Source organism: Molothrus ater, chromosome 9 (assembly GCF_012460135.2).
Source record: "Molothrus ater isolate BHLD 08-10-18 breed brown headed cowbird chromosome 9, BPBGC_Mater_1.1, whole genome shotgun sequence".
NCBI lineage: Eukaryota > Metazoa > Chordata > Aves > Passeriformes > Icteridae > Molothrus > Molothrus ater.
In genome coordinates, this window is record NC_050486.2 from 3,906,765 (window position 1) to 3,932,827 (window position 26,063).

General features: G+C 38.4%; 1 protein-coding gene across 2 annotated transcripts in view; it reads right to left on the reverse strand.

The window, feature by feature from the left end:
* The window catches only part of RALGPS2 (Ral GEF with PH domain and SH3 binding motif 2), a 116,212-nt gene that overhangs the window by 59,471 nt on the left and 30,678 nt on the right, over positions 1-26,063 (reverse strand). For both annotated transcript variants that reach the window (XM_036387387.2, XM_036387385.2), the window contains exons 4-8: positions 21,221-21,271; positions 15,316-15,399; positions 9,462-9,551; positions 6,216-6,308; positions 2,147-2,273 (exon numbers count right to left, since the gene is read on the reverse strand). In XM_036387387.2, coding sequence (XP_036243280.1) covers positions 2,147-2,273; positions 6,216-6,308; positions 9,462-9,551; positions 15,316-15,399; positions 21,221-21,271 — 445 coding nt within the window. The remainder of the gene's footprint in view (positions 1-2,146; positions 2,274-6,215; positions 6,309-9,461; positions 9,552-15,315; positions 15,400-21,220; positions 21,272-26,063) is intronic.

The following is a 26,063-nucleotide window of genomic DNA, read 5'->3' on the forward strand; positions in this document are numbered from 1 at the left end:
AGTTTTTTCTTATAATGCCAAGATGGACATAAAAAAAAAACCTACACCCACATCTGGTATTTGGCTACATAAGGGTGAAACATTCATCCTTGAAATTGCAGCTGAAATTCCTTTATATTCTCACTTTCCCTGTGACCTTACAAACAGAGGTGTCCATGACCAGTGTTTCTCTAGAGGGGATTTGCAATTCCAAATTTTATTTTATGGCAAGTCTGATGCTCTACACTCTTCCAAAGAGCATTTGAAGGAGAGTGGCAGCTGCTGGCTCTCCCCACCAGGAGTGAAGAAGCCCCCACTCCTCCTTTTACCATGAGAGGGAATGGTTCTCCTCAGGAATCCCTGCCCTGCACATGCCATGATCACCATTTCAATCTGCAGGCTTTCCTACATGTTTTACACCAGGAGCAGCACTACTCCCTCACAGAATCTTACAGCAGAAGTATTCCTTTTAGGATTTGTAACCTGGAACTGATAAGCTTAAAACAGTAAGTTAAACAAGCAATTTAAGTCACTTCTGTTCCAAATGACTCTAATATTAGTAAAAATGCCTTGGGAAGAAAATGGAAGAAATAACAAATCTACTCAGGTCTTAGCAGAGATTAAAGCTTTTATCAACTGAGCAAACTTGGACTCAGCTATCAATCCTCCAAAGTGGATCCAGATTTAGTGTGACTGTATGTTCAGGGCAAGGTTTTTCTTTTTGCCGCTTTTTGAAACGGCACAAAATTAATTTTAGAGGATGTGCACCAGTGGGGATTCACCATTCCTTTGGAGAGTTAAAAAAGGCTTGGGGACATTTCTTATGTCACTAAAAAGAACTGGTATCACAGGAAACCAGGTCACAACACATGCTTTAACTACAGCAGGTCACAGTAAAGAGCATTTCTGTCTAAATAAAGAAGAATTATATATTTCACTTCAAACTATCAAGTCAAGCCCAAAGGTTTTTCTAATGCAAAAGTTACACAAGAAGCTGCAACTTATTAGGGTAAACATCTGTAACTGAATAAATCTTAAAAACTGTTTCCCAATATTTGGCTTGGGATTTTTACAACCAGCAACAAAACAATTTGATGCTGGCTTCATGTTTCAAAAATCATGGCATACAGGTAAAAAGCATCAGAATAAGAAGCATTTCAGAACTATATATCGAGTCTCTATATTGTCCATGTACACAAGATGGGAAAGCTCCATGGTTCATCACATTACATAATGCTTGGTTTCCTTTTTGTGCTTTAGTGTTTGTGCCAAACAGTACAAGGCATTAAAATCTGGTCCCCCACAGTGAAGTATTTTTTTCTATTTCTGTAGCAAGCATGTAAAAGTCAACCAATATATCCTGGAAAAGTTAACAGCCCAGCAGAGTAAAGGAAGTATCAAAATTCAGGAACAGAAATTGCAGTTTAATAGGCCTTAATGACCACAAGAGCTCATCTTGAATTCAGGTATAAGAGCAACTTATCATCTGCAAAAATACAAAGAATTGGATACACAGTGCCTTAATTCTGTGTGATTACCAACATCTCATGGAACAAAAGCTACCTTAAAAACAGCACACTTATCATTTTAATGCCTGTTTAGCACTAAATTAGCTTGACAACAAAACCAACACATATTAAATGCATTTATCTAGTTTTTAGATACATAGAATTATAATTTACTAATAATTATTCCAGAAGGCTGACTCAGTCATAACAGCCTAGTTTCTCTTGTCACGTTGGTGTATATTAAATGCAGCAATATCTCCACATTTTACCATGTTCCAAACTCTAAGATCTATATTTATTTCTCTCAGAGGCTTGTGATTTATAGCTTCTCATAAATTAAAAGCCATTGTTACTAGAACAGTCAAGTAGTCAGTATTTAGGAGGGTTACCAGGCATAACAAGGGAAGTACTTCTCCAGAAGCCATTGTATCTCTACAACACGTGGCAAAATAGTTTCCTAGAAAACTGATACTGGATGTAAAACCTGCAGTGTTTGTGAGCTTTAAGAGGAATTTTCTTTTTGAGGTTCTGTCCTGCCACATACAGAGTGCTCAGAATCACTTTGGGTTGTAGACTCTCCCCTGAAGTCCTCAGAGTTTCCTGAATGCTTAAAAGATGGTGTTTAGCTTGTGTAATTACTGGAGAAAGAGGCTGCTTACCTAAGTAGGGAATACAAGGAGTCATCTTCAAGCTGCTGATATAGTCTCTGAGCCTTTTGTAATTATCTTCTTTACTCATCACATATTCCAGCTTGTCAAAGGTGGCTTTATCCTTCCGACTCAGTAACTAGCCAAAGGAAAAAGAAGGAAAACCAGATGAGTTTAAGTTTGATCATTAGGATTTCCTCTTTTACCCTTACAAGCACAGATTTCCATGTCTCCATTGTTGTTGCTGTTATTGTTGGTTTTTTTTTTTAACTCTGCTGCTTCAAAATTACATCATTTACTTCTTAGAGAGGAGCACTTAGAAAGTTTACAAAGAAAAGCAACAATTCTGGGGGTTAAATTTAAAAATACTTCTAAAAACTAGGCAGGTAAAAATGCTGGTGTCCTGAGGATCCTCTGAAACAATGTTAGTTATCAAAAAAACAAATCAAGCTAACCCACATCAAACTTCATGTGCAGTCCACTTCAGCAGTATTCATGCCAGTAACATTTTCACTCTGATTATCCATAAGTGTGCTGGCTTGGAATGGGATGGAGTCAATTCTCTTCACAGTGGCTACTATGGGCTATTATCTTGGATATGAGTAAGGATTTTATCCATGTTTTTTACAGAAAGCTCATGGGGTTGTATTTGTCTGCCACCTGGCAATTTTACTGCCTCTTAATATCACAGAACACAAAACTTAAAAGTCATGGTTCTCCTTCATTATCCATTCCTCCCGCCTCTAATCCCTTCCTTTGACAGAATTAACAGCAACTAGGCTCTCTTTGTAAGATGGGGAAAGTAAGTCAAGATATTTTCCAAACATCTTGCTGAACTGCTGCTGAAAAACTGCATTAAAGTCTTCACTTCAACTCAGAGTCAGAATTTCACAAAGAGTGTAAGATGTTCCCACCAAACATTTTGGCAGGAGATTCAGCATTCTAAGTGCCAGTCACAATTTTTCCCCTGCAATGCAATGACAAGGGCCAGATCACTGAATTTCTACATATATTCCCTTTTCACTTCAGTTAAAGATCAACCTAGGTGAGCCTGACAGAAGTGAAATCTTCCTTCTGTAAATTCACTGTTGGAAGTAAAAATAAATTATTTCATTTCCTACATCCAACTCTTTATGAGGACACACAAACTGAACACTGGATCTCAGGAGAAAGCCACTAGTGGAAAGTGAATTGTCTCCCAAGACATACTCATCATTGACATTGCAGCAATTAATTTGCATCTTTAATTTAGGCTTGGTTCCAATAGTCAAATGAGAACTGCAGACTCTTCCAGGAGAAGGAAGCAGCAGACTGACATGACTCCAACAACCCAAATGTGGTGGTGGACATTTTACTTGTGAAGTTCATCTTAAAGCTGGTTCCAGTTTTATCAGCCTGGACTAGGCTTGCTTCTAATATCCTAAAACATTCTGACATCATTTAATGTCTGAAAGGTTTTTGTAGTTTCGCAGACTGAAAGGTGAGACAAGACTAACGTATAACAATTTTCAAACTGGAATGAAATGAACTGTATTTTCCTCAAACCATGCTGATTTGCACACTCTTATTCAAGTCTGATCTATCTTTTCAGGCCCTTTGGACCATCTCATAACAAGCTGATCCTGCATGACTTCCCCTAGGCCAATCCATGCCATACCTCCACCTCCTGCACTCAGGGAGAAAAGTCCAGAGAAGCCAGGAACATTAGAAGTGTTTCTGTGAGGGCCAAGTAAGGACCTATTTCTTAGTCCTTCAGTTTTGGAGCTGCTTCTTTTTTAAATAATGTTTCTTCTTCTGTCTCTTGGATGAAAAGAACAGTACAGAGCTGTACATATGCAGAGACAATAAAAGCTAAGGCTGACAGTTTATAGCAGCAGGGAAGGATTTGAAGCCTTCTAAATTGCTCTTGGCTTTCTAGCTGTAGTGTGCCAGCACTGAATACAACTTTTGGAAATGCCAGCAAGAAAAGATGAGGTCTCAGGATGCTGGCTCACCCCACTTCACATATTTAATGATTATTTGCTTTATTGCCCAAACCCTCACTGGTCATCGAGAATTCCTTTACATTAAATGGAGAGAAGCTGAATATTCTATTCTGTGAACTTTCTTGGAAAGGCTCACAAATCTTCTCAAGTTTTGAATGGGGCAAATCACACATTAAAAGTAGCACTTATTATTCTCTAGAGTTCAGAGTGTGTGCAGGCAATGAGCGAGACAAATTTCAGACAAATGCAGACATACCGTCAGAAGACATGAATTCCATCTTTTTTAGGAACATTAGATTACCAAGCAAGTATTTAATGGCTCCTTTAAACTCTAGATTCCAACCATTTAAGGTGGCTTTTTTTTTTTAGGGAATGAATATACTTGCAGCTATTTTCCTGACTTTGTAAATCGAGTTGATTGAGGGTTGCTACAAACCATCTCAGAAATGGAGAAGAAATTCTTCCTTGTTGAAGGTTTTGGAGGGTTCCTGTGCAACTTACCCAAATCCCTTTGTGATTCAAATAAAGGCTTGGTGTGCCTTTTCTTGCTTTTAATATACAGAAAGCCAAAGGTTTAGAATCATCTTTAGGAATTTTTAAGCTGAACTTTCAAGAGAAGGACAACTAAATCAGTTTGCAGCGCACATTGCTGGGAGCTATCCTGCAACTTGCATTTGCAAAGGCTCCTGTAAGATGATGAAAAGCACAGACTCACTTGGGATTGTATGAGGAATCAAACACCTGCAGAAATGTGGGAGAAGTTACCTGGAATTTCAGAGCTTGGAAGAGGGATGAGCTTTAATGACTGATACATATGTCAAGAGCACACAAATAAACCTTGCAAGTGAAAACCACTGCATAAGCAAACATCAAAAACAACTGGGGACTCCCAGTTCTGAATGGCATTATCATGGTAGTAATGAATGTGGTTTTTATTAATATATGGAAAGAGTTACATTTAATTTGAGCTGTGCACAAAAAGATTTAAAAATTGACTCAGCCTCACAGTTACATAAAACTGTTGAGGCATCAATTCTAAAACATAAAGTCTGAAAACCAGAAGTTCCCCTTGAGATAATTTTGAAGTGTTAATTTCACTAAGATTTCCTCAGAGAGATTTTTGGTATTTGGAAGCAATGTCAAACTTAATTGTGCATTTGCAAAATACGACCAGAATTCTAGAGGAGTATCTTGGCCAAAGTGAATTATATTCAATTTTGGGAATATTTATCAACTGAATGACATTTTCATGCAGTTATTAGACAAATAAACTTTTGCAACATCCAAGGATGCACTAATGTGTGTTCAGGGAAAGCCTTCAGCTTTGTTTAGTGATATGTATCTTGTGCACAGGAGGATCTCAATCACCTCATTTTTTCTGTCACACTGAATGTCACATTTATCTGAAACAGCTGAAAAACTACACAATAGATGGCTGAATAAAGACTGTTTTCTAAGCTCTGAGGCATCAATGAGCAAAAGTAATTCCTAATATTCTTCTTATCGAGGATACAATGATAAACAATATTACTACTAGCCAAAAAAGAGATGACAAATAAAAATGATTCCAAAGAATACTCTCCTTTCACAGCTGTACAAAGGTAGAATTACAAATGCACTGTGTAAAGGAGTTGTAAGTATGAAATGACAATGAAAAGTGCTAGACTTATCAGTCAGAGAAACAACAAATCTCTTTATGGAAACTGAATCAAGAGTTTCTGAACATCTGCTCTCCATAGCAAAAAAAAGAATTCCAATAGTATAAACCCCTAAATGATTAAAGTATGACCCACTTTGGCATTCAGAATTTTCCAGCAACTAAATACAAAATAGCTTCTGGCCAAATGAGAAGCCTCTGCATTTAGCAGAATCTGCAGGGAACTATTTTTCAGAGGAAAATATTTCTACAGCAGAACGGAAAAAAAAAATTAAGAGGAAACCATAGATTTCAGAGGAACTAGAAGCATTATGTACACAGCAGAACAAAGTTAAAGCTCTCTGTAGTAACTGCTGCATCCTTGAAAAGAAGCTTCAGGATGTTGTGTTTGCCTGAGAAGAAGTGAACCCTCTCCCCTGGGCTGCTGCTCCTCACTTACCGCCCACGTCTTGGTCAGCCTGAAGATGGGAGCGCTCTGGAGGCCTGACACCACTGCCATGAGGGCATGCAGGTTATTCAGCTCATACAGCTTCTGAGGACAAAAAAAAGAGAAAATAAACAATAAACAACATTCCAAGTGCTGCTAATAGTGAACACAGAATAAATAACAATATAAAGATGGAGAAATCGCGCATGGTCTAAAATGAAGTGTTACAGTGAACTGCTGTGCACACAGACCACTTTTATGGCACCTCCTAATTTTTCATTACTGCATCTCTATGCTTTTGGATTAGACTAACTAGCTGTTTCATAGTCCATAGAGAACCCTTAAAAATATCTACACAGACACAGATCTTGGGGAATATATTAGAAGTGCCAGAAATTTTCTGATACTCAAACCCAACAAATTCCTTTCATAGCATTCGACAGTATTTTAAAACAACACACCAGAAAGGACAACCCAGTGGTGAATGATGTAATCATGTCAGTACCTAGAGTTTATGCAATGACCAAGGCTACATCAAAGCACCCAAAAAATATCTTAGCAGGATGAAATCAAGGAGGTAAATTTCAAAAGCCACATCCCTGGAGTACTCTCCTCACTGAAAGGCCATTTCTGGGGTATGACAACTAACTAGTGGAAAGCAACAACCCAATCAAAATTGAACAGCAAAAACATTAGGGTAAAAGAATTCCCTTAAAAACTCTATACAAAACATTGGGTTTAAGTGCATTTTCTCACACATTTGGAATTTCCCTCCCTTTTCTTTTTCCTTTCCCTCTGTCTCCAAAACTATCCACTGCCTTGGCCAAGTAACTACTGGTACTACTGTCATGAAAGCTTGAGAACAGTCTGGAGGAAAATGTTCTTCCTGAAGCTCTTCTGCAACTTCAACTGTTCTGATAGCTGTGAGCTCTCAGGGATCCAAACTACACTCATTTTTGGTGCCCTGCACCCAAATTGAGGTTTTAACCCTAACAGAGAGACTTTGCTAAGGAGAAATGATGCTCAATCACAGTATTGCAAATCTTGTTTAATCCATTTGGAATATTCACCAAGGTAGGTTAGGATTCCAGCAAGGAAAAATAAGAAACCCTTCCTATTCAAAAAATGGTGGAAATTCTTTTTCCTACTTGAAACTCAGCTTACTTCTTGCTTAGGCAATCTTTCATGAGGGAAAAGGACAACAAAACTAGACCAAAGGAATACTGGCTAAATGCTGAACACCAAAGGAGAGCCTCTATTTGGAAGGATGAAAGCCAAAACCAAGGATGGTTTTCTGGCTAACAGTTTTGGAACAGGGCAAATGATTCTCTCTCCACTTAACACACTGCCAGGAAACTTGCAGCCTTTTATGGAACAAAGTCCTCACAAGTATTAGTCAGAAATGCCACTTTTAATGGCACCCCAGTAGCATTTCCACTCTGTGTGCTCAGACCTCCATGATTCCAGCATGTCCTGCTGACAGTGGAAGTTTGCCCACACCTTTTGATGAAGTGCTTCCCTCTCCTCATCCTCTTTTGGGAGGATTTTTCAGTAACCAGTGTAAAGGGTAATCAGTATTTTGTGGGGTGAGGTGGAAGGGGTTGGATGTTTGTCACACACCACAGTCCTGTTATCCTTCCAAGCAGTCCTGCTGAAGTTTGTCCCTCCACTTACACAAGAACTCTTCTTCCTCCCACACACATCCCAAGCAAGGTAATAAAGTTCACTGTCCCAAAGGACAGTGGAGCTGATGAGAAATGAAAAGAAGGGCTTTCCCAGCTGCTGCCAGCAGTGAAACAGAAGTCATGATCCACCAGGACAGTCTGGGAACTTCAGGGGAACTGTTAGGTCTAATTACCTCATGCATTAAGCAGTGTAGGTGAGATAGCATTTAAGCTATACAGTAGGCTGCCAGCACAAGGAATCACTGTGGAGTGGATTTACAGCTCCTCTAGAGGTAATTAGTGTGACCCCTGGCACCAAGCTGCTTTGATATTAGCTCTGGATAACAGAAACTGCTTCCAAGAGTTTCCACTGAAGTTCCACTGCAGTAACTTCATGTCAGCAGCCATATGTAAGCAAAGCCAAGGTAACAAGCACAGAAATAAACAAACTGATACAAAACCACCCCATACAGAGCTGCTTGCTTTTGTAATTGTGATTTTTACAGGTGACAGGTAAGCAAAGCTCAATGACCTGATTGTTAAGTATTGCTGCCTCCAAGCCAGCAGCATTCCAGCTGCCGCTGCACTGCTGAGGTCAGGCATGCTCAGGGTGCTGTGCCCAAAGCTGAGCCTGCAACACCCAGCACTGCCCAGTCCCATCCCAGTATGAACCAGACCTGAGCCCACCTGGCTTCCCACATCTGTTCTGCACTATGGCCACACAGAGCTGGACCTCCCCCTCCTATGCAGGGACATGGATCTTGGATTCTTTTATGTTTGTATTTCAAACAAAAACACAAGAACTGACTTTTAAAAATACATGAGATGAAGATACATTAACTCACCAGATATCAAAGGATGTCTAAGAGAGATCATTAACACTTTATGACCACAGCATGATTACTGAGCAGAGCCTGTGCTATCCTACAAAATTAGCTCTTGCTTTGCCCAAAGTTGAGAGTCAAACCCCACAGGACTAAAATCTTGCTTCATTAAAAAAGGGCTTGTCAAGACAGGGAATGCACTTGAATACAAAATTAATTAATTAACAAATATTTTACATCTTTTTTTTTTTTTGCAGGTAACCTGGGGTGGTCACAGCAGTCAGTTATAGTAAAAGGCAGCCACCATCTGACAGCAGAAACTTGAAAAACATCCCCTTTTTCTCACTACTGTGAAGAAGTTTCACTCTGTTTGAAGGGCTATATGTTACTCCAGATTTGCTGACCCATTTCTTATGAATGTCAGTCCAAAAGGCTTTAGGAAAGACTGAGAACTCCAAAATGTCTTCTGAATCAAAGTCTATTTTTCAAACCACATTTTTAAAGTTGATATTATTTGAGTAGAGATAAAAGATCCTTTCCTTCAAATGGCAAAAGCAAACAAACCATTTCTCTTCTGACTAAAGCTGTTTAAACTGACTGCACACTTGGTGACAACACAGAAGCCAGTTACAGATGTCAACAGAAACAACCACAGCTAAGTCAGGTATCAGATAGGTATTTCCCAATGTGTATTTCTGAACTGACCAAACTGGGTATAAAACCTCGGATCATGGTGAATTCCACATTCCCTTCACAATACAAATTCTTACCTTCGCAGTTTTGATGTAGTGGCTCAAAACCTCAGCTCGTATTTTTAAAGTCTGTGCATGCAGAATCTCTCTAACAACCCAGAAGCTTACCTAAAATGGAGGAAAAAAAGCCTTTTAAAAATACAGAGTTTCAACACTATGCTTTTAAAAGTTTTATTTATTTTTATGGAAGTATGGTCTATGGAAACAGACTTGAGTTCAATGTAAGACTGAGGGTGAGATCACACACAAAACAAATGGCAAAACACTCAAACTTTGAAGAGTGCTCTCCCAGGAAAATAAAATCATGAAGAAATGTTATGAAAAGCCTAAAAATGAAGGAATGTAAACACCAACACTGAATCATATCCACTGGTTTGCTTTCCCACAACATAAATGCTGCATTACATGAATTGAGCAGCTTCAGCTACAGTTCACTGACACTTCCAACACCTTGAACAAAAATTAACCCTGAACAAAATTAGAATGTAAGGTAGGAAGCTCTGCCATAAGCCAGCTTCTAGTTTATACTCTTATTTCTGGCTGTGCCAATTACCTGCTGATGTACAGCACAGTATCACACCCTTGGTTAAGCTCTCCAGGACTGACTTCACTGCTGTGGAAGAACCCTGCTAAATTCAGTATAAAGAACAGTTGCATGTCATACTTACATGAATGTCTCATAAAGGCTGTACTCTAAAAGTGTTTGGTAATATGTCTAAACTCCACTGTTTTCTCTTCACTGCTCCCTGCCACCCTCTGCCCTCACAAAGAATGATAAAAATTAAACACTTTTGTAGCTGTAATAAAGCAGTAGTAAAGAATTAGCAAAGGTTAACAAATACTGCAGCTTTTATTCATCTCTTCGCTACGAGTTGGGAAAAAAATTATCATCAAGATACAGCATGACTGGTATTTACAAAACTACTGAAAACAGTGTATGAAGAAATTTACTACAAGTTTACTCATACATGGAAACCTTTCAACATGTCATGATGCTTTGATTTTTAAGCGATGCTAAACTCCTTCTTGTAAACAGGTTCCTGGCCAAAATCTCAATTAGAAAAATGAAATAACCTGTTCCACTTTGTTAGTATGATAGCTCCTAACACAGAAGAGCACAAAGATCCACACCTCCAAAATGATTACAGTTGCAGTGAAGCTACAGGGATCTGATGAAAACTGGGATGTTAAATCACAACAGCTCTTTGGAAATGAGAAATGGAAGAATGACAAGAAAACCCACAAAAAATCCCCACAAACATCTTGCATAAGAATCACTTCCCTTTGGTCTATTTGTCTAAGGTTGTATTAGCCAGGAAAGAATTAAGAATGGAGCTCAGGTTTCTATTTCTTTTCATTTTTCTTCATTTTCTTTCCTCTTTTGCTTTTTTGCAAAGCAAAATATCTCTTCACAAACAAAAAGTGGTTCCAATTGATTAAAAAAAAATCTCAATATGTTGCCATGCTCAAAAATAGCAAAGTTTTGAAACCACTGTTAAAGTTAAAAGGAGAAAATATGGAAAATCGTCTCATTTTTAAGGGTACATCATCAAATTGTAATAATCTGAAAGTCACAGTGACAGTAGCTGTATTTAAATGACAGAGATTGCCATTCCCTTTGTTTAGTTAGAGAATAATTTTCCTTTAAGGACAGGGCACCAAGTGCTGAGACAATCTCAGGGGTAGTGAGAGTACAAAAAGAATTGAAGTTCATGCACCTTCTTCATTGTTTAGAAAACAAAAATACATGTTGGATTGTTGCCAGGTCTTCTCCAGTATTTTCTTTAATGAAATATTCTGAAGGTGTCCTTACTGAGTCCTGCCAGGAGCAGGGATTTGCACTCAGTGATCCTTATGGGCCCCTTCCAACTTGAGATATTCTATGACCCTATCAAATACAGAAGTACTGAATACATAAAAGATTTGGCAGTACTTCAAAATTTTGTCATAAAAAGCTTGACCTCAGTTTGGTGCTCTGCTATAGTTACACAGCTTGAGAAAAAGAACTTTTTTCCCTGATTGATCAATGAGTTTTTAAGGAGATGCTTTCCCACTGAAGATCAAGGGAATTTAAATTTTTAACACAGATTTCTGTATCATAAAGAATCAGGCAATACAACACACACAGCACTACACCTTAAGATCCCAAATCTCTTTGATTTGAACTTCAGAGATTGCTGATGTAACAGGAGAAGGCCTGTGATGGGCCAGACTGTGACAGTTGCTCAGAACGCAGAGCAACACTCCAGCATTTTCATCAGGACAAAAATCCCCCGATTTCCTCTGTCTGTCCTGACTTCTGTGGAAGCTCCCTGGCATCACAGAGACACAAACACTCTGGTTTGCCCAAGGAAACTTGGTTTCTGTCCCAGCCCCAGCCAGACCTCAGCTCAACACTCCCGGCTCTTGCAGGAAAAGAAGAAAACCCAAACAAACCAGAACAAATTTCCTTTGAAGCTTGGAGCCCTCCAGTCCCTTGAGTGACAGAGCAGGCAGGTGATACAGAACCAAACACACTTAATCACTTCCACCTCAACCACTTCCAGTCCTCTCTGATGTGTTTTTACTGACACAAACACTGGGTTTTGGCTGGTCATGTCTATTAACTAGTATCTTTAGACAGCACCATAACCTAATGCATTGCACATATTGAAAAAGCAATAATTTAAACAAATACTTTTTCTTTACACAAATAATGCATATTTGTTCCATACAGTCCTCTCTTGCTGCATTTAAATGTTATTATACCAACATCAATCAGCAACATGACTCCCAGCCTTTGGGTGTCAATAGCTCTGATACCAGTTCAAGGCAGCATTTAAAGCCTTGACATATAATTGTATATTTATATTCTTCCCTATTAAGGTCAACTGAGAATAACAGGCTTAACTTTGAACATATCTGTTCTTGAATCATATCTTAAGATTTTTAAATTATCCCATGTTTGCCATATCTAAAATACCAATTCTGTTCTACTGGTGCTATTAAGTTCACAGTCATTGCTTCAAAAACTAATCTTTGCTTTCTGTGCTAATCAAATTAGGAAATTCAAGGATAGGGAAATTCAAGAATATTCCTTTAAAAGTTTCTGGCTTTTCCTTTCAGCTATCTCCCATGCATACTAACCATTCCACTCAATTTCCAACAATCCCAGTTAAATCCACTGCAATTCAGCAACACTACAATATTCAAGAAGTTCTTCATACTATGTTTGCATTTGGGTTAAAAAAGGATGCAAAAAAACGTGAAAAACACCTATCAATACAGTCAGTAAAACATAAAATTTTCCTTTGGCAAGTGGGATCTCTTCCTTTAAAATTCAGTTCCAATATACTGAATCTAGATGACAAGTTTCTCTAATATTCTAAGATCTCTGGCAGCACAGTTCCAACCCCATTTAAACAAAAATCTCAAGAAAGAGGTTTTCAGTTGAGGGACTCATAACCAAGAGACCAATAGTGACCTTTACACTGTTACCTTCAAAAAATTTTTATTTGAAATAAATGATAAAAGTTTAGTTTCAAAATGTAAGACAATGATTTAGTAAGTGGACTTGGCAATTGTGCACTCTGACAGATTTACCAGTAACAGCAAGTCTACAGCTCACTTTCAGAAGAAAGCTGAAAATGAGAGATCAGAGTTTAGGAAAAAAAAAAAGATTCTTCCCTCCTCACTAAATATAAAATAATGCAAAACTAGCACATAAAGTTACATATTTAAGAATATATGATATCAGATATGTAGATCTATATGGGGTACCACTCAACAATGAATTCAACAGGAGAGTCCTGGCATGGAAGGATTCCACTGATTTCTGTTGCCTGAACTCAATGTGTTTTCACAGGCACACCCAATGATCCCATAACTAATGCTGCAACTGCCTGACTTCATCCTCAGTGGAATGTAATCAACTGCACAGAATCATCACAGCTTCCAAAATGCTACCTGCACATCACTTTGCTGGGAAGCAGCTGTTAGTAATTTCATATTCTCTTTATTTAAGAAGTGAGAGCTGTTCATGATTTTCCTTTGGCAAGCTGGGGGCAAAAAGAGAAGAGACAGATGCATAATGCTTAATTCAACCCCAGTGAAATTTCAAAGGTTAACAAAATTTTGCTGACATGTATTCCTGCCTGACAAGGCCACAAGTCCCTGAGACTTTGCTGATTATTTATTTTAGGAGCACTAGAACACCCCAGGTAAGTGGAGCAGAAACAATATCTGTCCTTTCCCCTCTCTCCTCCTGTACTGAGGGCTTCCTTGCTGCCAGAACAAAGGCTGAGATAAACTTTATGGAAGTCCTTATTTCCCATGATAAGGTTTCTCCCTCTTCCTTCTGGCTACTGAGCATCTTTTACCATTCTTTAGTATGTCTGAAGCTGTTCCTGCAGTTCTTCAGTAGAGCACATAACAACAACTGAGAAGTGAAGTCCTTGATGAGTTAGTTACTCTGCCTCACATGGTTTTTACCACAAAATTCAGCAAAACAAAAATTCCATTGAAGAGTCAACTTCCATGAATAAGCAAGGCAGGAAATGTTGGAATCAGTGAGATTAGTGTCAAAGTCATGAATGTTTTTATAGCAGTCTATACATTCTAACTGGAGCAACTTCAAAAGCTAGATCAGGAAAATTTCAACTAAATGCAGAACAGCAGCAACAACAACAACAAAACAAAAAAAACCCACCAAAACAAACAAACAAAACTCCACAAAGACAAAACAAAAACAAACAAACAAAAACAAAACCAAAAAAAACCACGAAAAAATCCCAAATTCTTGACCAAACCCCCCAGGATCTCAATCAATGGTACAGTCATGGAAAGTTTCAGTGTAACATTCTCTTTTCAGTCCAGTGCAGAATCAGGTAAGTGTCCAAAACCCAATGCCAGACAAGCATTTCAGTCAGTAGGTTAAGAAATATTCTAAGTGTTATCAGTGAAATGTAACAGGATTTGATCATATCCTCAATGAGAGCAACCAGGAGAAGTGAGAAAGTACACAAGAACTGATAGGGAAAAAACCCTGAAGAGTTGACAGGTTTGGTCTGAGTTTCAGATGATTAACAAAGATCTCTGTAAGTCTGAGACTGGGTACAGAGGTTAATTCTGCAAGACAGCTTGTAAGTTTGAGACATTATTAAACATTTACAAGATGAGAGAGGACAGTAATAGAATTACTTCATCTGAAAGAGAAAATATAGCATTACTTAAAAAGAGCATCACAGTTTTGAGACATGATTGGGTAACTCCACAGCTGGACTCCTCCAGCTTTATTTGTGGAGAAAGGGAGAATTCTGTTCTTCTTTTAATAGTTGATTTTATACAGAGAAATTGTTGAGTTAAAAAACCCATAAATCTCAAATATACTACCTAAAAATTATGTGAAATAGAGAGTTAAAGAACAAATCTTTTACAGAAAAATTGCTTGGAATTTTCAAAAGTTTGCCTAGAATCACCTTAAAAAGGTACCTATGCTGACAAGAGGCTTCTATTTCTAGGGACAAAAATATCTATGTGAAGCATAAGACACTCAACTAACACAGAAGGAAATTACATCTAATTACAAGTCCAGAAATCCTGTATGGCAAGCCTTTAACCTGTAATTATGATTCTATCTTCATATAAAAGACAGCCAGCAGTTCTGGGGAAAATGTGCACTTTGCATCGATTGCTGCTATTTAAAACAGAATATTTCTTCAACACTGGTTTGGTCTTTCTGCATATCCTATAGATAAAGTATTTGCTAAAAGGAGTTCCTTAAGTTGTCAAGCAATCAGCTGTGATCCAAAATAAAAGTGATGTGCCAGAACACTTAATCCCACAGACTTTCTCAAATGTGTACATTTAATAATGCTGGCAAAAAATAACTCACATGATTGAATCTTCTGGTGAAAGCAACAGCATTTGGTGCAGAACTGTATTTCTCTTTTTTATTCCAGCCACAGCTTGCCAGCTCCTGGGAGAACAAGGATGAAAATTCACTTCTTTAATTTAGTGCATAACACATGTTCAGAGACAAAGGCATATAGAGACACAAATCTTGTAAGTTTTAAAATAACAGAGCAACAACACATTGAAGTGATACAGTTACACTTGTTCTGATTCCTTCTGAAAACTGAGATTCCACAAGTGTCATTTCTGTATTGTGTTGAGTTATTGATTATTGCCATTCATCTTTTGCTGAATTAGAGCTTTCCTAATTTTGTTACCAGAGAGGATCCTGCTTCAAACGTGAATTTGAGCTAGAGAGCCAAATGTCCTTTTGTTTTTAATCACTTTCTGAAGATATTTATAGAGATGATACACCTAGTTAACTCAGTATAAGACATGTTTTTAACTTGGCACATTGCATTAAAGAAATACCAAAAAAGTCATAATTTGCAATAACAATAAAAGAAACACTATTTTCAATTTTCCCTTCCAAAGGAGTCTATTTTGGGAAAATGCATCATCTTGTTTTTTACTAGCACTTAATTTCAACAAAGAAGTTTTCATTAAAATCATAAATAACTCCATGTACCAAAATGAGCTCTTCCAGTTGTATACATCAGCACATGAATAGATGCAAAGACATTCAGCACACAACCTGTTCCACAGTGCTACCAAGAAAAATAAAACAGACACAGCTTAATTATTCAAATGGCATAATAGCAAAGTACAGCCCTTCCTTTTTACTTATTCAGGTCTTCCTTCCAGATCATCCACTCTGAAGTGATCTCAGTTTTATTACCATGCTGAAAACTCCTCACTGAAGCCAGATTCACACTACACATCCAGCTACCACATAACTTAGATAAGATGACTCAACGTGTAACCAATAATTGTGCCATTTAAGACACAGTTTAAAAGAATTTGGTATCTAGTTAGTCTAAGCTCTCATTTTTTTGACTTTTTAAAGTCAGAAACTTCTTAGCATCTTTCTAACCAATGACTCAAAACTACTAAAGAATCTCATGCCAGTTAAGAGCACCCTGAATTCTTCTACTTGAAGTTTGTGTGCTGTTGTTTGTTAGAGAAGACGCAGAGATTCTTGGCCAGGCACGGGAAAGAATGCAGAATTTCTGGCTTTGTACTTAGGGCTATTCCTTCAACTTTCACTAGAAAGTTGTGCCACCTAAATCTGCCCTGGAAGATCTGGCATGTTCAGCACAGGAAAGCACATGCCCCTGTCCTTACACCTCCACTTCAATGAGCATGCATGAGACAACCACACAGGCCTGAATTACTCCTGCTCCAAAGGAGAGCAGGCTCCTGGAGAAGGGAGTCATTCAAGAAACTCTTGATTAAATTCTCTATCCCTCAGCATCTCTGGTTTCCACTGGAATCACAGCTCTGCACTCAGAGGAACACAAGGGAATTCATTCACAGGCATCTGATAACCCTTCCTTAATAGCAGGAAAAAATTAGTTGTCACCTCAGGTTTAGGGAAAATATGTGAATTTCTTACAAATTCAGGCCATGTCCCTCAATTGCAATTCTCACCAGAGTGAAAAACTCCTAATGATTCAGGCAGAAGCTCCCCATTGCCCTGGCCCTGCACATCTAAGGGCCCACAGGGTACAGACATCAATGGCAACAGATCTGAGAATACTGCAGAATAAAAGATCCTGCTCCTGCCTGGGAAGACACACATCCAAAGCTTTTTCCAGAGGTGTTGAGGCACAGTCACACAGGCACTCAGGACCTGTGCCATCCTTCTGGTTCTTCAACAGCCTAGGGTGACATCCACACCACTGTTCAGGGATAGACACAGGAGAAGCAAAGTTTTGGGAATTCCCAAAGCATTCCCCCCTCCCTTTAGAAGTGTAGGAAATATTTCATCTCACTTGCAAGACCCCTCTCTCTCCCTTGGGCAGCCAACTTCCTTTTCTCTCATTTTCAAACTAAGAGTGGTTTCCCTTTGCCTGTCAGGTTTCCCAGATGAGCACCTGACCTTTCTGCCTCAGGGGACCCCTGCTCAGAGCACTCCTGCCCCTTGTGTGACCTCACTGCCCTTGGCACTGCCCTTGGCACCTGCAGAAGAGCAGCCACCAAGGTGTTTGCCCTCCCTGGATCTGGCCTGGAGCAGTCCCCAACAAGGACACATCTGACTGCACTCACAATGGCAATGAAACACTCACACCACACTGCAACTGAGAAACCACTATTATCCTTCTATAAAAATCCTTCTCTGCTAAATAGGCTGTGCTGCCTATTTCTTACTTACTCTATTTCTTGATCTTCCTCTAGGATTCTACTTTTTCCACCAGAATTTTCAAACCTGAAGTATTCCCCAGGATTATTTCCTTAGTCTGCCAGTCAGCTCAGGAACAGGAGCTACATCACTACAACCACCAGTCTCTTACTTAATTTACATTTAAACTGGATCAAGAATACAAAAACTGAACTTTCTCTGTAACTCATTCTGGTTTTTTATTCCCTTTTGAATACATAGCATTTTAATTTCCTTAACAAAATACTGTGGGAACATTTAAATTATAACCTGTACCACACAGCAGAGAGCAAGATCGTGTTTCTCACAAAAACCTTTATTTAGGTCAAAGGGAAAGTTTCAAAAAGAGGAGAGAAGAAGCAAGGATTAATAGCAGAACCATTCTATAACTTCAGAGTAAGCAGAGATTAAGAATACTCAGTAAGTGAAATTTTTTTCACTGCCTAGTCTGGTGAAGCAGAGGGGACGAAGAGGTTAAAGACAATAAGCCAGCAGAGATTTTCAATATGAACACCTGGGCAAATAATTTTGGATGACATACTAAAACATGTAAAGCAAGTGATCAGATTTTCCAAAAAAAAGCAAGCTGATGTGTTCTGCAAGGGGTCATGTGGCTGTTATTTAATGTTAACACAACTACCAGCAGCACAGCCAAGCAAGTCTAAGATTCCCTTCTTTTACAGTAAAACAGAGCTTTACAGTCTCTGCTCTCTAGAAAGCCACAGCCACTACAAGAGAGAAAGAACAAAAACCAACACACCACTCACCATTCCCAGGGAAGAGAAGGAAATCTTGTGGCTGACTGGGGGAACTCCGTAATTTTTTTTCCCCCTTAAAATTAAAATGCAAATTGGCTGCATTCATACAGATGTTTATGTCAGAGAGGTGTGTTCTTTATAATCCTTATTTCTTCTACTGCAGCCCATTAACTATTAATTAACAAACAACTAGGAATTCCTTCTCCTTTCTCAGAAGCAACTTGCAGGTGTTTTTAATGAAGAAGGAAGGTGGTTTCCAGAGTCCAGGAGTGACACAGCCTGCACACAGCTCAGGCAGAGGATCACGTCACTAAAGATGATCTAACCATGTTCAAGTCCCTGCTTCTGGCTCACCCCCAATGTAAAGGGATCCACCACTTCCTTTAATCCCAGATTCTGAGGGCAACACTGAGCTTCCAGTCTGTTTTTCCACAAGCATGAAACTGTGAGTTGTAGTGGGCAGTGTGCAGAAACTTGAGCCTATGTGTGAAACCACAATATTGCTAAGAAATTTGAATGTAAACAGAAATAATTCTATTTACTTGCTACAGATAGAGGCAAAAGGCTGCTGAAGTATTTAAGTGTGCTGTGAGCATGTTCATTGATTTGGATACTAAAACAAAAACTACTACATATTGCTTTGGAAAGTGTTATTAGGCTCTGTTTTTTGTTAAGAAAATCAAGATGAAATTCTGGTATTGCTTTTTATTAAAAAAAAAACCTACCTGTAATAATTTAATAAATATTTTAACACAATGAGGAAGGTGCAACACAATAATTTAAAAGATGTTAAAAGAATACTGCTCACACAGCCTAAAAATGAAAAGTATCATCTCCAGCAATTAAAAAAATAAAGCATCTCTGAGTACATCTTTCAGAAACCTTACTTGAGAAAATAAATGAACACACATTAAAGGCTAAAAAATTTCATTCAGATACCATTCTGCACTTGGGAAGCAAAGGGAGATTCACCACCCATGTGACAAAGATTTGCTGGGGAATTACAAATTTCAATAAACACGCTGTTTTTAAAACACAGCACACTGGGGAAAAACATTGCACATCATCTCCCACCATGCACACAGATGAGAGCTGTGAAATTCAGTATCAGTATTCAGAATAAAAAAACCCAAGTCAGACTCAGTTTAGGAGCCCTTTCATACAGGTGAAATCAGCTCAATGGTGTTTTGTTTTCTAATTACAAACTCCACAATGCTTGAGTGCACATGCCAAGGGATGGATACAGATCTACAAGTTAAATCAAGACATGGATATTGCACAGGCTGGTAGAAACTTGAAGGAAGCTCAGAAATCTACACCACTTCATTAACCTACTGTCAAGATGCCTTGAGGTAAACTAAGCCTTCCACATCTGATATTCCCTTCTGCAAATCAAGAGAAAAGCAATTTAAGTGTATTTAGCCTTTTCTGATGTGAGAGCTGATCTTTACAACCCTTCTCCTAAGAGGATGAACACTGTTTAGAGACACATCAGCCACCCTTCCTCAAGGGTATTTTCCAGTGAAGGCATCACACCAATTTTTCTTATTAATTTTTTCTTATTCTTATAGAGATTTTTAATAAATAATTACTGTGCAGATATATCTGCCTACACTCCCATATTTTTTCTGAGTGCCTTGGAGTGCCTTTAACTGGCAGAATATGTTTATCCTGATCTTCCAACGGGATCTCTCTTTTTTTAAAGCTCTTCTCCCAAAGCTTTAAAGCATTTGCCCTTTTATCTGAGTCTTTTAAATGTTTTTCTCATATGTATGTCTGTGTACTACTTTTGTTCATGTTAAGTACTGCTGTGATGTAGGTTCAAAACAGATCAAATGGAAAACTCTCTGAAGGTCTAAACCAACAAAAAACTCCAAAAACCCAAACCAACAAACTAGAATGAACCAAAAATCACACACAGATGCACAAGTGCTGGGAAATATCTTGTGGAAATACTATGAAAGCTGAATCATCTTCAAGTACAGACCAAACAGCAGCCTTCAAAAAAATTCCCAGGGAACACAAATGATGAAATCAATAATCACAGCCAAGAGATTGAGCTGGTTTGTCCACTTGAAGCAAAATATTCTTCAGCAGTCACAAGAGTGACATAACAAACCTGCTGCCAGTGAAATAGCTGGTGATGGACTGAAGTGACTGATGACCTGAGAAAGACTTCCACAGCACTGATAAAATGCACAACAAACTGGAAAATAATCCCTCAAAGTGCAAAACAATGCCCACAGGAAAATGCTGATGGTACAGAAATGAGGAAAAACAAATTCATCATTTGTTATAGTCACTGTGAAGATGCTGAAATGAGCTCAAGTCAGCTAAAATCTGAAAGGAATATGGCATTACATAAAAACAAATGAGAGAACACAAATCATCAATGTATTATCCCAACAGATCACACACATCTTGAAAGCCACTACAACCATTTCCATTTTGCCAAAGGAGAAGTGAAGCAGTTATGGAAACAAGGGACAGGATGAAGCATTAAAACACGCATCAGTAGCTGAAACCTAAAACATTATAATCAGAATTATCAAATCAGGATGTTTGTCATTCAGAAACACTAAATCCCACATGCTTCATCTCCAGCACAAGCTGAATTAAATACCACTATCAGTCCCCAAACAGGCTACTAGTTCCAGATATTTTTCTGTTAAAAACCATCTGCTTCAGAATGTATGAATTGGGACAAAAATTAAGATTTATAGACATACACTTGGCAATTCCAGAATTTATACTCTGGCATCACTTTTCTTATTTGAACTGAAAAACAAAGCTAAGGAAATACTCACCTCTGGCTGAATTGCTTTAAATACAGGCACATCCATTAGAGTTATTTGACCCTGGAATAAAAATTTGAAAGAAAATATAAGTTAAGATCAAAATTAACCTTGCATTCCACTTAGGTGCTGTGCTGCTTAAGAGCTGCATTTGTTCTGCTTCCTTTTCTTACTTGGCTTTCATTTGCTATCTAATTTCAGAGGTTTCAGCTTCTACCACAGGGTCATCCTGCAAAACCAAAGAAAAGGGTGCTCCCAGCTTTACATGCACAAATAGTAAACAAACTATGAGAAATTATCCTCAGGAGCATAGTCCTGCAGTTACATGGGCAAGTAAGAGCTTAAACTCAGAAACAGAATATAAGAGCCTCCCCAAAAAGACAAGGAACTGACTGCAGTTGCTCAAGGGTAGCTTCTATCCCAGCTGCACAGCTCTACTGAAACATCCCTACAACTTTTCAATCAATACTTGAACCATATTTGAGTAACAAAGCAAAGCAATTGTTCAGTTGCTCGGCAACAGTTAAAATTCAACACAGTCATCTCTTTTCCAGCAAGGCAAAGTCAATAAGTGCATTTTCATTCTGGGATGTTTGCTCAGCTTTGAAAAGAGTCAAGTCAAAGACCAGGTTCTGCATTTTGAAATATATTCACAGAGCCTTATTTTAAGTTTATTAATCCTGCACCTTTTAGGACTGCTGACAGCCTATACATCTAGAAAAGAAAAGACCATTTCTTTCAAAGGTAGCCCAGAAAGACCAGTGCCATCTGAGTTAGATATCACAAATTTTCTTTAAATAATGAATCCAGGGACCTTGTTCTGTCCCCTCAGCTGTCAGCTGCACGGCTTTATTCCCAATTCCTTGAAAACAGCAGTGCCCCAGATATACACTCCAAGGTTCACACTGACAGCTTTGTGACTCTCCCAAATTGCAGCTGCCACTGGATGCCACTGTGGATGGGGGAACAGCTCCTCAGAGAAAGCCAACCTTGCAGGAAAATTTTAACTGGGATGCTCTAGGTGAAAGTCAGCAACTACAGAGATGTACCTGCTCTAATGAGGCAAGATTTTGTGTTTTGCAAAGACAACCCAATTTATATTTGGTAGCACATCTTGACCTCTAAATGCCTTTTTAGATAGGAATTCTGACAATCAACGATAAGCATAATAAAATTACATATATAATTTGTCTGTGACCAACACCCTGACACAATCACCTGGTGCTTTGCAGTACAACAGCAGAGAAGTAACAAGTATTGTCTCACTTTTACACACTCTCTTTCCTGGTCTCTGCTCTAGTGCTCTTTCCCCCAGACACCCCCTGGTGGGGCTGCAATGTCAATGTGCTGGAGGGCAGGAAATCTCTGCAGAGGGATCTGGACAGGCTGGATCAATGGCCAACATCCCTCTCTGCAGAGGTTGGATCAATGAGGGTCAATTAAGCCAAGGGCTGGGTCCTGCCCTTGGATCACAACCACCCCAAGCACAGCTACAGCCTGTGAGGAGAGTGGCTGGAAAGTGAGGAACCCAGTCCTGGAACAGCAGCCACAGCACTCCATCTCCAGCCCTCCATTTGTGTGTTCAGTTTATCAAGCTTCCTCAGAAATGTGTTATTTTTGGTCAATATGTGGCTGAGTGGGTGCAGCATTATGCTTCTCAGTAAAGCAGATTAATAGCAAAATCGGTTGGGTTTGGGAAGATGAAATGAAAAGAATGGGCAGTTCAATAAAATTCAAACAGAAGGCACATTAAAAGATCCTTACAAAAGACACAGGCATTTCAATAGTTTTTGACATTTCACTGCAAATCCTCCTCACTGAAACAAGATTGCAATAACAGCACAATAAAAAAAAGCCAGGAAACTGATTATTTGTTCACACTGAAGAGAGAAGACTTAAAAATAAATGTTGTCTTTCTTGCTAGCCCTCCAGAATCCTCTTCATCAGCCTGAACTGCCTTAGCTAAAATGACTTGCTTCACTAGTGACTCCTAAACAAATTACTACATTAAGACAGGATCAATACAAAATACTTATGAATTCTGCTGTGAAGTTCTAATAATACTTTTTATTTCATATATAAAAATAAATGCATACATTTTAAACAGGAAAATAAAAAAGGACATTTTAACACGAAAAAAAATACACAAGTGTCAGGGTTCAGGATTAGTGGTCAATATTAAAAATATTTGAAATTGCTATTAAGTACATTACAATATTTTTAAAAGCCTGACAATTATAGAAACCTCTGGAAGATTTAACAGAGAAACCTCTTTCTTCTAGGACCATGTTGACATTAGGCTGATGGGTTTTTTTCCTTGCTTGGTTGACACATTTTTGCTTTTATTAAAACCTTAAGTAACACTGTATCACAGAAGCACTAGTTCAAGAAACACCCCTTATTGCAGTTCCTTTCTTAGAGAGCTTGAAATTTCCATTATGAGTTCCCAGGGCTTAGTAAATTGCTCATAATTCAAAGGAACCAAGCCACTGAGAGCTGAATATCTAAGCTGATTGCTAAAAAGCCATTTGAGTTTGTAGATATGACAGTAACTCACATTAGAGTCTAAAACTACATTTAACAAAACAGATTTTTTGAAACATTAACTTGCTCATATCTATATCTAGAAGTCTAATGATTGAATTTTTATTCTTTTAAAACATGCTCACTCACTGCTAAGTAAGAAATAAAGCAGACTGAAAGGCTGGCAGTCTAATTAACAGCACTTGAAATTACGAAGCTTCAAAAATAATTTCTGAGTTTTATGTTATGTACCATTGCTCAACTCTAACAGCAACAAAAAACTTCTGCCTTGACCCTCTCAAGGAGGATTTGAACCCCAATAAACAAAGCCCCTAGTTTGGTTTCTGCAAGTGAGAGGGATACAATGCACTAACTTTTCTCACTCCAGCTCCTTAACCCAGCCAATACAAATTCTTGGAGAGCTTCCCTCTCCCAAATGTGGTTTAATGCTTTAATATTCAAACCAAAAATTATAAGTGTTCAAATCAACTTGTTACATGAAGCACGCCAACCATAACTTCTCTGGTTTTAGAGCTGCCAGCTGCAGATTTAAAAGAAAGAAAAATAATTACATGTGCAATACAAAATTGTGAACTTGTCCTTACTTATTTAAATAAGCATTCTGATTATGTAGAGATAGGGAAACTTGTTATTTTCTCTCTTTTCAGAAGTGGTATTTCTACCAAGTTCATTTAGATAATAAAGTATTTCATCATTGCACAGGGTGAGCTGAATGGAGGTTTTGTTTCTGTTTGCCCTAGATCCTAGATAACAGCTCTAGAATATAAGTAGAAAAGGTATGCTTTTAATATATCACAATTATATTTCCCAATTCTCAACCACATGAACAGCTGTACAAGGCAAAACCATCTTTTAAAAGTGGTGCATGATCATTTTCCAATTAACACAGTGAAATGGCTGCTGGAAGACACCTCCCCACCCCTTCACAGCCACAGGAGTTCTGCATGTATAGAAAAGACCTTGCCTGGGGAGTCTCCAACAGCCAAGTGTAAAAATATTTTAGCTCTCATGGGTGCTGAGAAGTTGGACTTGTGAACAATTAAGTACTTCAAAATACTAAAATTATTACCACACAGCTTCATATAAAGAGGTTTTACCCCTCTCTCGTGGAGGTCTGCTGGGTCAGAAATTTTATATTCAAACAGCTCAGAACTACATTTCTGTGTGCTGCTTCTTTGAAGAATATGAAGAAGCCCAATGAAATAAAATTCAAAAAGATTTCCTGGTTCTTTTTCTTTACTATGAGGATACACGGATTACCCTCCTTTCACAAAAACCTCTAAATTCAGAACTTCTAGTTCCAGTTAAGACCTCTGCATTAAGCTCTTCTCCACACTTCTATATGGAAGTTCTCATTGGACCCGGGCTATATTCCCACTTCTTTAGTCCTTCTCAAGCATGAACTCTTTCTATCAGGCCACTTGCTGTATGTACTGTAAGTTTTCCTGCCATGTACCTACCCTAAGGACAGGGCACTTCCCCCACTGCTCCCTCCCAGACAGAAAACCCTCAGTCTAAAAAGAAATTTCTGTTTGAAATTTAGAAAGTCAAACGTCTGCATTCTGGTCATTGAAGAATGCTGCCATCACCTGATTTTACTTGAAGCCATGTTGGTTGAAGCAGCACTTCATAAATTGTTCCTTAATCTGAATTTCTAGAAGGAATTATATTTAAGCCTTCCAACTTGGCTTAGTGTTGTCTCTCTAGGCTGCCAGGATATTTTCTTCACTGAAAAAATAGCTAAGCCTCTGTTAAGCACAGCATCAGTAGGAGAATAATTCTGCTGTCCAGAATGAACACCAGGGGATTCCAGTTCCTGTGCTGAAGCTCTACTTGTTTTCTCACAAAGTCCACTCCAAAACTTTTATCATTAATAGTTCCTCCACGTGCTGTAATTAAGTTGCTGCTTCTTGCTCTCATTGGGAACATATTTACTCTAATATTCTTCTGCAAAGTAAAGCTAGCAGGAAGTAGATAACCTGATATTTCACTGTCATAAGAGCTCCTCCTTGTTTCATTGAAACCATTTTAAAATAAACTCTATTTTCACATTGTTTCCAAAATAAGCAGTATTTTCTTCCAACAATCATCTGACAAAGCTTCACAGGAATTAAAAAGAAAGAAATACACATACATTTTAACATGAGCTTACTCCATAGCACTTCCAGGGACTGGGGCAAAGAATAAAGAATCCTTCTTAGATAACTAGGTGGAAAAAAAAGCAATGGATTTATACAGCTGCGCTTCCCTTAATTCTACCTCAAATATTTACACCACCGTGGCTAAGTCAAAGTATAAAATGGAAAAGTGA